At 52.3% G+C, this 12,162-nt stretch overlaps 1 protein-coding gene and 1 long non-coding RNA gene across 2 annotated transcripts; one reads left to right on the forward strand and one right to left on the reverse strand.

Annotated features, from left to right (window-relative positions):
• Positions 1-608: 608 nt before the first annotated feature.
• Positions 609-10,798, reverse strand: TIMM17A (translocase of inner mitochondrial membrane 17A). The gene is made up of 6 exons (XM_040535578.1): positions 10,684-10,798; positions 6,015-6,114; positions 4,561-4,624; positions 3,052-3,180; positions 2,542-2,652; positions 609-930 (listed from the first exon to the last, which is right to left on the reverse strand). Exons 1-6 carry the CDS (start codon positions 10,707-10,709, stop codon positions 860-862), a joined length of 501 nt encoding a protein of 166 aa, XP_040391512.1. The 5' UTR covers positions 10,710-10,798; the 3' UTR covers positions 609-859.
• Positions 10,799-10,883: 85 nt separating this feature from the next.
• On the forward strand, positions 10,884-11,331 carry LOC121059151. The gene is made up of 2 exons (XR_005814445.1): positions 10,884-11,116; positions 11,195-11,331. It is a non-coding gene; the product is annotated as an uncharacterized LOC121059151 (long non-coding RNA).
• The last annotated feature ends 831 nt before the right edge of the window (positions 11,332-12,162 follow it).

Below are 12,162 nucleotides of genomic sequence, written 5' to 3' on the forward strand. Positions count from 1 at the left end.
CGTACAATCCTAATTCACCCGTTTGCCAAGCGTTACTCTGACCACTTCTGTTATTTTCATCCTCTCCTACTGAATGGGTCTGCGTGTTTCCTCACAGAGCGCTGAGATCAAGCTCCTTCCTGGGCAGAAGCAAAGCCAAGAAGCGGCTCAGATAACACTGCGCAGGTCTTTTGGAATGCGTATATTCTATCAGGAGAACGCGCCTTCACAACTGGAGTTTAAGAGCAAAACCATGGAGCAGACGGAACTGCGATACCTTCCAGAGCACTGAAGGACTGGATCCACAGTGAAAAGGCGAGAGACTGTGCTGACAGCATGCAGGTGCTTCACCCTCCAACCCCCGAGAGCTCCCTGTTTTCTGTCCCGATCCCCTACAGACACCTCGAGGAACAGTTCTGCAGGGGAAGCTGCCTATGGCAGTCCTGTTCGAGTCAGCTGTGCAAGCCACAGTAAGCAGCAGCCAGGCCGAGGCCTAGCAACCTAAATCCGAAAGGGGAGGGGATAAATTCCAGATGCATTCACTGTGGATGGCTAATGCCACATCCCAGCGAAGACTCCACAGACATTCACTTCAGTCCATGTCCAAAGGATTACAAGACTCCATTTGGTCCTTATCTTAAATCTCCATGTATTCTACCAGACATGAATTAACATTACAGCAATGGAACCTATTACGAATAAATAGATCTGTCATCTTCTAACAGTTCTCCTGTGCAGCTTCACACTGACAAGCGCTGAAGGTCCTCTTGGCATGGTTTGTGTAAGAGACTACCACTGGTGTAAAGACATACCGCATCTTGGTCCTCCAGCATTTTAAATTACAGCTCAGGTACAATAGGAACTAGCAGAATGAGGATAATCACTGGTATTGTCTGTAGTCGCCAAATGGAGAGGGCTGCAACTGGGAGGGATCGTCTGAAAACTGAGGGCCTGTGAATAGGGAGAAAGAAAAAAAGTCAAATAATAAATACGAAAAGATGAGACGTTCTTCCTACTAAAAGCATGAAACACATTCACAGTGCTTTTCTTTAATATAAATATCCCTTCTAAAATTAACGAAGCCAATAACAAGACTTTACATTTTTTTTCCATTCAAAGTTCAAGAGCTTTACACGTTGACAAGAGCCCTGTTCCAATAAGGCACGTATTTTTAGCTCCTTTACTAATCGGGAAATGAATCAGAGCAGCGAGAGGGAAACATTTTCAGTCCCCTAAAGGAGCTGGAAACCTATGCCTTACTGCCCTGCAGTTGAACCTGGCCGTTCTGTACAGGTTTACCCATGGTAACTCGCCCCACAACAAGGCAAGGCAGTGGAACGGAACGAGGCATTGTGGAGCCAGCTTCCCGACTCCTCTTACCGACCTCCTGCTGGAGGGAAGCAATACGCTCATTGTACCCCAAGTTTAGAGAGAATAAATTGTAACAGACAGATGATACCCTTTCACTGAAGCAGGTTCATTTTAAAATGCTCTTGTATTAAGAACGGAAATTGTAACAATTTAGACTGAACAAAGAACGTCAGTGAGCAAACCCAAGAGAGGAATCCTATCAGGAATTACTGGCTTGCCACTAATCCTTTCAACACTAGTGGTTTTGTCTGTATTGCTCCCAAAACGAGGTGGGGCAATGGAGATATTAATTGTTTCACCCAGCCAAGTATTTACGTAAATGGTTACAGACTCCGCTCACTGACATCTCAGCTTGTGTTTTTCTTAGGGAAAAAAAAAGAGATACATGTTTTCGAGTGGTTTTAAAAAAGAAAAACAAAGCACCAGCACTACCCCTCTTTGACATCTCCCCTCTGCATCTGCCTGCTGATCTTCACCTCCTCATTTGAGCCAGGGTTACCCACACATCTGCACAGGGACCATAGCCAGCCTGCCAGAACCCTGCGTCTCACACCCAACTTGCTGCTTCCTATTCCCTCAAACCTGTCGTGTCGCTCACTGCCGCCTGAACTGCTGCTGCCACCACGTGTCAGGGCCGTGTGGATGTATCGGGGGACGGGGCAGAAGACCAGTTCCACAATCTGGCACGTGGACATCGTCGCTTCCAGCCCCACAGCGCCCGGCCACGCAGTGGGAAGGAGCAGCAGGAACCCGCAGGTCCTGCTTGGGCCTGAGTCAGCAGGACGGGGCTGGGGCGCCTGTTCCCGTAACACCACCCACGTCTGCACATTTTGCTCAGACGAATCCCAAATATCTTCTCCACCCTCTGAAGCCCCAGAAACGACCCACGTCCCACTGTGCCTGGAAACCCCCAGGTGCACCACATTCCTCTGCCTTTACGTTGCTGAGTGACAGCCAATCTTGCCGCTTCATTTAGACGTGGATTTCTCTAGAACTGTCATCCCACAGACAGAACGTTGGAAAGCTCTTGCATCATCACCAACGTGCGGCTCTTCCTTCACTTTTTACAGCCTTAGAAGCTGGGAATTGGCTGAGTAGATTTACTCCATGATAAGAGTGATGACTGGAAGAGGCACATTAGTAAAGACTGCACAATAAAAGCCTCGCGCTACTGCAGTGATGGTTCCTTACCGTTAGGGAACTGTGTGGAGGCAAATCTTGTTAAGAGAATACCAGCTCCTTCAATTAAAGCTAGGAGAATTCCTCCCATTGCAGCAGATCCAACCATGGCAACAGGTCCATCTAAAAATAGAAGTACAAAACAACACTTTTTTCTTTTTTCCGCGCATTACTTTGCATATTATAATTCTCTTTCTATAGTTATAATCTCTCCTATGGGCAGACTCAGAAGCAGTCATTTTGCATTCATTAAGCCTCGTTAGTATCGTCAATAAAGAGATAATTACTAGGCAATTCTTCCCCTTCCTCAGGGAAACAAAAGAACAACGGTAATGTCTGAGAACATAATTATTACTTTCATAAGCACAGGACAAAAGTCTAAGATTATCTTTCAATTTCTCTTACAAAGTAAATTCCAGTTTGGGTATCACACAATTCTGCTTTGCTGTAACGATGAGAACTGTACATTTAGAATACAGAAGCTTTTTCAATTACTATGCTCCCGAGAGCTCAATTTCTTACTTCTGGCAGCTAATATGGCTCCAGTTAGGGCTCCGCTTGTGATTGAATTCCACGGATCTTCTTTACCTCTCATTCTGACCATACTGCAGTCAATCATGGAGAAGAGACCTCCCCAGACAGCAAAGCTCCCTGTTGGAAAGTTGGAAAAAAGGCAAAACCAGATTAGAGAAAGCAGGCAAGCAGCCGCACTGCAGTCACACCATCAAGAGGTGGTGTGGTGTTAGCACACTTTCAGACACATCCAATCTCAGCAAGAACCAAACACAGGTCAAAATCAATACTGAGACAAATTCTAAACTTGTCAAGCCACACACACATTATACTTACACATACATTTTAAATATAATCTCATTATTTCATATTTCATGACAAAAAGATTACCAAGCAGTGATTATAATGGAATTTGCATCCTAATAAAGATGGAATAGCTCAGGGAAAAAATAGCATATAGGAAAAAAATAATGTTTTAAATGTATTTCCTCATAGAGAATGATAGAGTAGTTTAGCACCTTATCCTAACACTGCTTCTGGCATCTCAGGAGGTCAGAGCTGGTCTGTACGGTATGGCAGACGTAAAGAGAACGTGACAGTTCTCAGAATGCAATTCTACAGTCATTTAACAATAACCAGTATTATAAATGAAAATAAACGCTCATCCCCAGGCTCATTTTGGGAAAAATGTGTGACTTAGATTAAGTTCAACTCTCCTTAATTGGAGGTGTCTTAATGCCTTTGAAAGCTTGCTGTCAGATGCAGACCAGGAGGGTGAATTCCTCTCTCTGTGCAGCCACCGCAGGCTGTGGCTGTAGAGCTTTTTCCGCCCGCGGCCCCGATTTCTCTGAGAGGTTCTGCTGCAGCCAACACATTCCCCTGCTCGACATCACTCTCCCATTTTCTCCTTCTGTAATGTATTAATTCAGTTTTCCTGACAGAAGAGCATAATGGCACAGACCAGGTCCTTAGGCTTACTCACTTTGATGCTGAACCACCTTTAAGAGATCGTAATGTCATTTTGGCTCAAGCAGCAGGCTTGTGATTTTAGACATTTGTGCACAACATTCATTAAAAAAAAAAAAAAAGACTGAAATGTACCTAGCTGACCTTAGGGGAAGTCTGAAATCCCGGCCAGATCCACCCACCTATTTCACTGTTTCTCCACGTCTGATGATTTCTCCTAATGAGCCAAGTTTGTTTACTTTAAAGCCATGCACACAAGGCACAGGCTCGCAGGCAGCTCTGCACAGAACTGGCTCATATATGACAAAATGATTAACCCTGGCTTATCACTCCAGGAGCATAAGCATGTTTTCTCCACACCAAAACTAATTCTGGATGCAACAGAACCGTGTTTGTTCTCTGCTCGGACTAACAAACCCTGGTGAAATGCATCTGGCCTGCCGGAAGGCAGCTCAGGTGTCCCTGTGCTGCCATCGCGTTACTTCCCCAACCTGGGTGTTCTACCAACAGTCCACAGAAAGATGATGGCAACATCAACACAAAATTAGTTACCTCCCAGTTGTGGAGCTCTTGTTTTAATAGCTGTCAAACTTCCCCGCAGTCGGTGGTTTACCCCCTACAATAGAAGAGAAGGACAGAACATAAGAATGAAGCCTTACAGCCAAAATGTCTGTGTATAGCCCAAACGTGCCACAGGCCCAACCTACTTCTAAGCACCTTCAATGGCTGTGATCAGGAGCTGACAAAAAATGCATTTTTACAGATACTTTACTATTTGTCACATCTTCGCAATATACCTGGAAGCTACAAAACCGAAGTGCAGCCAGCAGTCACTACTACCTTAAACCATTTAAGCTCAAGGTTTGTTTGGTGCGTGTGGTGGGAGTTGAATGAGACATTTAAAGTTACACCTTTAGCAAGATAAGCACATTTATTTTTCATGTATATAATTCTTTCTTCCTGATGCCTAACCACTTCCCCCAGTTGGTCGCCTTCTCATCAGCTCACTCTCAGCAGCCAAGAGGAGCACGCAATTCAAGCTTAAAAGGTGGTTCTGGGCCTTCTGTGTCAAATAGTAAATGTCATCCAGGAATTTCAACAGTAATTACTATGCATTTCCTACACTTTGAAAGATTTAAAGAACACTGGGAACACTCAAGTTTTGTTTTAGATACAAGCACTGAGAAGTGTGGATATGCTCACTTACCAAGTCTCACACAAATTTTAAATGTGGTTAAGCACATAATCCTGTTCCTGTTAAGTGTCTGCAGGATCTGACTAGTTTTGGAAAAAGTTATTTGATCTTATTCACAAAATTTACCTCAAACTGATAGTTTATTAAGAAGCTTTAGGCAATCAAATTGTCACATAGTAACAGCAAAAACCACTCTCAACTAAAAACCCTTTCATCCCTTTTAAGCCCTTTCTATAAAAGCCAGAGGAATGTTTTACAATGTTCAAGTAGAAGTCGGATCTTATTTTTATCAGAAGTCCGTACAACATGTTTGTGGTCAAAATTTTGCAGCAGAAAACTTGAAAGTGAAAACAACTGACCTGTGTTGCCTAAACTTCAACTTCCATGTCTATGCACACTTCTGCATTTAAACTGAAATTGCCTTTCAAATAAATCCAGTTACTAAAAAATGTTAATATTTAAATAAGACATTAGTTACAGAAAGTAACACTCCCTACTATAAATCTGAAGGAGAAAAAGATATTTCCTTTCACCGAGGGAGGGCAGCCAGCTGCAAGGGCCCCGCTGCTGCCGTCAGTGGAAAGGGGGAAGGCAGAACTTTAACCCAGACAGACGACGGACCCGCCTGGATGCTGAGCCATTCACCCGATGGACGCTCGTGGTTTGGATGAATGACACGCAGCCTGTTCCTCAGTCCCGCTCTGTGGACAAGGATTTCCTTCACCTTACCTTCTGCTACCACGTTTCGCTGCTGACGGACAGAGGAAGCAGGGTTGCGCTCTTAATGCACTTCTCCAATGGTTTTACTTACCACCGGGGAATTTCTGAACCCCTTGATGGCTTGGAAAATGCCACCTCCTATCGCTCCCATCGTGAAAGCACCTCCGCAGTCATCTACGATCCTCCAGGGACTGTAACGAAAAACAGAGATGAAAATGCAGTACTGCACCACGTCACCCTGTGCGAGTAACTGCGAGGGATCCACCACTCGCCCATCCGGTGCATTCCTGTAGGAAATTCCCCATCCAAACAAATGTCCCAGTATCCAAAACCAGCGCGAGGGCACAGGAGCGCCAGGGCTACTGCCTCATGTGCAGCTCGCTGAACGGGCTGCGACGACGGGCACGCGCAGGTGCGCAGTGACACGAGCTCGCGTTCACCCAGAGCCCAACAACCTGCCTCCCCGGGCAGTCAGCGTCAGCTCTGCAAGGAATTGTTTGAACTCCTCTCACACGTGGCACCGAGACGCGTCTCCATCGTGGGAAACGTCTGCAGCATTCCAGCTACGGTCAGCTCTGCCCTACCTGTGGAGTGTAAATAACTTGGAATTTACTCTTCTCATTCTCATCGCGACCTACGGAAAACGTAGGTGGCAAATTCAAACGAGACTCAGCCCACAGGAGAACAAAAGGCTGCTTTCCGGAGTTACTCACGCTTTTCGTTAGTTCTGGTTATTTGAATGGGAGACTTCAAAGTCATCTTTTGTTAAACTGGAAAGGTTTTTCTGATGCATCCCGGGCCTTTGAAGTTCATTACAACAAACCCCAGGAACGCTCACGCAGCGCTAGGCGGCGGTGCCAAGCCTGCAGCCTCACGGAGCGCAGAAGGAGGCACCTTCCTCTCAGCAAAGGCTTCCAACCACGGAGAGCCGGGCTCTAATTTGGGGCTCGCCGTCCCCTGCGGCCCGCTGCCCTGTAATTCTCCGTCACCGAACACCTCCCGAGCTGGGCGAGCACCAGCCTGCAATTAGCTGCGCTGCCGCTGCTGGGAATTTTGCAGCGTATGCACGGAGTTATTCCGTTTCTTTCATCTTATACCAAAATCTGACGGCCACAGCTGCTGCACCGGCAACAACCAGCAAGCCGAGCAGAAGGCAGGCTGCGGCAAGATGCACGCTCACAAAGCTGAACCCGACGGCAAGCCCCGTGTGCAGGTCAGCAAATTCTGCACCAAGAGCGACCACGGATATGAGCATCAATGTGCTTCTCTGATCTCCCTCCGGATTCAGTGCTTCTGTTCCTGAGAGCTCCCTACAGCACCCAGCTCTGCGGTCCCGCACACGAGAGCACGTCTTCGTCCATCCACCTGCTTTGGACCCGCCACTTTTCTGTTCCACTGGATATGTAAAAGCTCTTTGCCGAAAGGGGGGAACACAGCTCCTCTTTTCCCCTGACCACCTGCTACACTGCACATTTTGTCATGGGTTTTTATTTGCTTCCTGCAAAAAATCGTTTTGTTCCCTCTGCCTGAAGGCCGCCCCGGGCTCCTTTCTCACTTTCACGACCCGTTCCCAACCCGTTCCCGTTCCCCACCTCCGCAGTCCCTGCACTGAGGTGGTGTCACCAGCTCTGCACACCGGAGCGAAGGTGAATTGCTGGCTTGCACGTGACGCTGCTCCGCACGTTGATTTCGGGTCAGAGTCACTCGGTTTTGTGGAGGCACCAGGATCCCACCCGCACCACCACCACGACTGCCAGAGGCCCAAACCCACACCGATGCGGACAGCAGTCAGCGGCGGAACGAGGGGACGTCCTCCCACCAGGCATCGCCCTTCGTTTTTACTGCCCTGCCTGGCACGTGCTTTCATCTCACATTCCTAACAAATCCCCTCCAGTTCTGACGAAATTAAATAATTTAGCCCCATTTTATACTTTATTTTCCTTCTACAAAGCCCCCTATCTCCCATGTGCAATGATCAGGAAGAGTTGCGGGCACGCTGTTGTCAGATCTGCCAAGATGAAAAGCTACCATCTCTTTCTTCTCAGCGTTTTTTCTTCTCCTCTCTGTGCCTCCTGTCCAGATTTTGATCTACTGTTATGAATAAAACATCTCATCACAACTCTCTGCCTTTGTTCGCTTGTTAAGAGCGATCTTGTTAAAAGGCTTTCTGGAAATCTAAATAGATTATGTAAAGTGGTCTTCCTTTACCCACAAGGTCAAAGAATTCCAATTTAGCAAATTGTGACTGTTCTTTAGAGAAGCTTCATTAATTAGACCCCAATCATGGAGTGCTCGCCTAGATTTTTTCCATCTTTAACCCTCCTTCAGAGGTAAAGCTCGTTACTTGTTACCTTTGGGGTACTTAATTTTCCTCTTAAACTATCCTCCAAGCCTCCGCAGGAGCAGCTTTTGAACGAGAAAACGTCTTTGATACCAGCACTGCTATTTCACGTCAGCGCCTCTGAACTCCCGGACAGGCGCCGGACGCATCGGAAAGCTGACACAAAACACCCCACAGCCCCGGCAGTACTCGACCTCAGCAGAGGAGAGAATCAGAAGAGAATAAAAGAGATTATCCCATTATTATTTGGCACTTATCTGCTTAATGTTACTGTTACTTCTTTCCCCGGCTTTAAGGATGCCCCTCAGAGCAGGGAAACGGGCTCAGCGCAACGTGCGAGACGAGGCCAGGTTCCTACAGCAGCAGCAGCAGCAGCACTCGGACGGCAACCATGGCTGATGGTGAACAATTTAGGGATCAGGAGAGCAGCTGCACAACGCCGGGCTGCCCCGGCACAGCCAGGAGCCGGCTCGGGCAAGGGGGAGGCAGAGGGTGCCCCATGCCTCGGGATGGGTCCTGGGGGAATCGCATGGGGCTGTGGGGGGATGGAGATAACGGGGCGAAAAGCAGGTAATGAGGGGAAGACATGAGTAGAAGCTGAGGTCCCTTGGTTTGTTCAGCCCAGAGCAGAGCAGGCCGAGGGGAGGCCTCATGGCGGCCTGCAGCTCCTTCACAGGGAGCGGAGGGGCAGGCGCTGAGCTCTGCTCTCTGGGGACAGCGCCAGGACCCGAGGGATGGAGCTGGGACAGGGGAGGGTCAGGCTGGGGGCTAGGGAGAGGTTCTGCAGAAAGGGCGGTCAGGCGTTGGGACGGGTTGCCCAGGGAGGTGGTGGAGTCCCCGTCCCTGGGGGTGTTCAAGGAGAGGTCGGATGTGGTGCTTGGCGACATGGTTCAGTGGTGACACTGGTGGTAGGGGGACGGTTGGACCAGGTGGTCTTGGAGGGCTTTTCCGGCCTTAATGATTCCTGATTCTGTGAGAGGTGGTTGGGCACTGGGACAGTCCCCCCAGGGACGCGGGCATGGCACCGAGCTGCTGGAGGTCTAAAAGCGTTTGGACAACGCCCTCGGACATTCGAGTCCAGAGGAGGGCCATGAAGATGCTCAGAAATTCGAGCACTTCTCCTGTGAGGGAAGGCTGAGAGAGCTGGGGACGGTCAGCCTGCAGAGGGCCGCAGGGTGACCTCATTGCGGCCTTTCAGTACTTAAAGGGGGCTTATGAAAGGGATGGAGGAGGACTCCTTCGGGAAGGAACAGCCGCATGTATCGGTACAGGCTGGGGCATGACCTGCTGGAGAGGAGCTCTGTGGAGAAGGCCCTGGGGGTCCTGGTGGACGACAGGTTGGCCATGAGCCACCAGTGTGCCCTCGTGGCCAAGAAGGCCAACGGGATCCTGGCGTGCGTTAAAAGGAGCGTGGCCAGCAGGTCAAGGGAGGTGATCCTCCCCGGTACAAAAAAGACAGGGATCTCCTGGAAAGAGTCCAGCGGGGGGCCACAAAGGTGTTACGGGGCCTGGAGCATCTTCCCTGTGAGGAAAGGCTGAGAGACATGGGGCTGTTCAGCCTGGAGAAGAGAAGACTGAGAGGGGATCTCATCAATGTGTATAAACACCTGAGGTGTGGGAGACAGAGGGATTCGGCCAACCTCTTCTCAGTGGTTTGCGGGGACAGGACAAGGGCCAATGGCCACAAAATGGAGCCCAGGAAGTTCCGCACCACCATGCGAAAGAACTTCTTCACGGCGAGGGTGACGGAGCGCTGGGACAGGCTGCCCAGGGAGGTTGTGGGGTCTCCTTCTCTGGAGATATTCCAGGCCCGTCTGGACGCCTCCCTGGGCAGCCTGCTGTAGGGAACTGCTTCGGCAGGGGGGTTGGACCCGGTGAGCTCTGGAGGTCCCTTCCAGCCCCTGCAGTTCCGCGACATTTTATTCAGGTAGATTGCGACGGGACGAAGGGGAACGGCCTTCAGCCCAAAGAGGGCAGGTTCACCCCGGCCATCAGGAGGAAACCCTCCGCTGTGCGGGCGGCGAGGCGCACAACAGGCTGCCCACAGGGGCTGCGGCTGCCCCGGCCCCGAAGGCGCCCACGACCGGGCTGTGCGGGACCGTGGCCAACCCCCGCGGCGGGTGCCGCCCGTGCCCGTGCCCGTGCCCGTGCCCGTGCCCGCGGCCGGCCGGTCCCGGAGCCCCCCGGAGCCCCCGGAGCCCCCCGAGCCGCCCCGTGAGGCTGGGGGGGGGCCCGGAAGCGCGGGGCGGCGGCGGCCATGGCGGCTCCTCCAAGGTCACCTCCCCCCCCCCCCCCCTCCCTTCCCGCCGCCCGAGCCCCCCCAGCTCCCTCCCTCCCCCCCCCCCCGGCGCGCGCGCCCCCCGAGCCCGCCAAAGCCCAACGGCCGCCGCACGCGCCCGCCCCGCGCCCGGCCGCTCACCAGGGCTCGCGCGCGTACTCCTCCATCTTCACACGCGCCGCCGGCCGCGCCCGCCCCCTCCCCCGTCCCCCGCCGCGCGATTGGCCCGCCGCACCGCCCCTCGTCCCGCTCCTCCAATGGGGGAGGGGGGCGGGACTAAGGGGCGCCGAGGTGGCTGCGCGTGCGCCGTGCGGCGCTCAGAGCTCTCGGTGAGGTGAGGAGAGCGGGTGTGGCGGGGACCCCGGGGGCGGCCCTGCCGCCGCTGCCCCGGGTGCCTGAAGCCGGGCCGTCAGCGGAGGCGGTGGCCCTGGGGCCGCTCCTGCAGGCGGGCAGCTCGCAGGGCTGGGAGCCCTCCGTCCCGCAGCCCTCCAGGAGGCAGCTCAGAGCCGCGGAATTCATCCCCGTGCTGGCAGCAAACGCCAGGGCAGCCCGCGAAGCCCCAGAGCTTTCCCCCGTCCGTGTTTGCAAGCGCTCTAGTTGTAAATGGCTCGGTCTTTTCACGCTCCTAGTTTAACTGTAACCTCTCTTGTAGGACGGCGAGTTGCTCGGCTGCAGCGGGCAGCGTGGATTGCGCACCAAGCACCAGCGAGGCACTTAATTGCTCTAATAAATCATGGGCTGAAGCGATGGAAAGGAGCTGAAACGCTGCAGCGGCTTCAGTTTGCTGTTTAGAAGGCTGTCCGGGGGCCCTCGTGAACTTGGGGCTCCGCTCCCCTAGTTAAGGCGGGACGGGAGCGGGGCGATGCAGCGATGGAGATCGCCAGAAGGTGGTGGTGTGGCTTCGGGAAAGGCGGGGAGAAGGGAATGGGGGAAAGCTCGGTCTTGTCCCAGCTGCTGTGCCCTGGGAGAGCCCGGCAGCAGCTCCCTGCGCTTGCATCCTCCTCGTTATTGTCACCAGGCCGGCACTGAGCCGACCCTTCTGAGGGTGGCAACTTCTTGGTGGCTCGCGTCCTTTCCCCTGGCCAGTTGGGAGCTAATTGCGTCAGGCTGAAGGATCGTTCTCTGCCCATCCCCTTCTGGCTGCAGGAGAGCTCTCAAGGGACCCAAAACTCCCCCCACGGCGGCCAGAGTCGCCAAAGGAACCTCCCGCAGCCCAGCCGGGGACAGCGGGGGGACCCCGGGCAGGCTGCTGGGAGCTGCCCAAGGGCTTTCAGGATTTCCCCGCAGCCAGGAGCCGCTTGCTTTCCCCACGTATAATGGCTGTTCTGCGTTTCCCTCGCTCTGATGTGAATTTTGGGAACTTTGCGGGGGAAGGATCTGTGCGAAGTTGCAGTTGGGTTGGGAGAGGAGAGCTGCAGCAGCACGCCTCAGGGCGGCTGCGTGCTGCAGGCGGGCAGGGCAGGGCAGGGAGCTGCCGCTTGCCGTCCCGAGGAAGACACTACAAAATGAAAAGATGAGTGGTTCGGCCTTTCCTCCTGCGGGCTCTGAAGGAAGGGGCCGATAGAGCAGCCTGGAGGAATCCATCCGTTTTACAGGTGTGCTCCAGCAGCTGATAGGAGG

Source organism: Cygnus olor, chromosome 24 (assembly GCF_009769625.2).
Source record: "Cygnus olor isolate bCygOlo1 chromosome 24, bCygOlo1.pri.v2, whole genome shotgun sequence".
Taxonomy (NCBI): Eukaryota; Metazoa; Chordata; class Aves; order Anseriformes; family Anatidae; genus Cygnus; species Cygnus olor.

Excerpts from the sequence above, each read along its gene's own strand:
- TIMM17A (XM_040535578.1), bottom strand. The coding sequence starts at position 10,709 with ATGGAGGAGTACGCGCGCGAGCCCTG. Across the intron at positions 4,625-6,014 it reads GGTTCAGAAATTCCCCGGTG|GGGGTAAACCACCGACTGCG; the intron begins GTAAGTAAAACC and ends CTTCTATTGTAG. Across the intron at positions 2,653-3,051 it reads AGCCATATTAGCTGCCAGAA|ATGGACCTGTTGCCATGGTT; the intron begins GTAAGAAATTGA and ends TTCTATTTTTAG.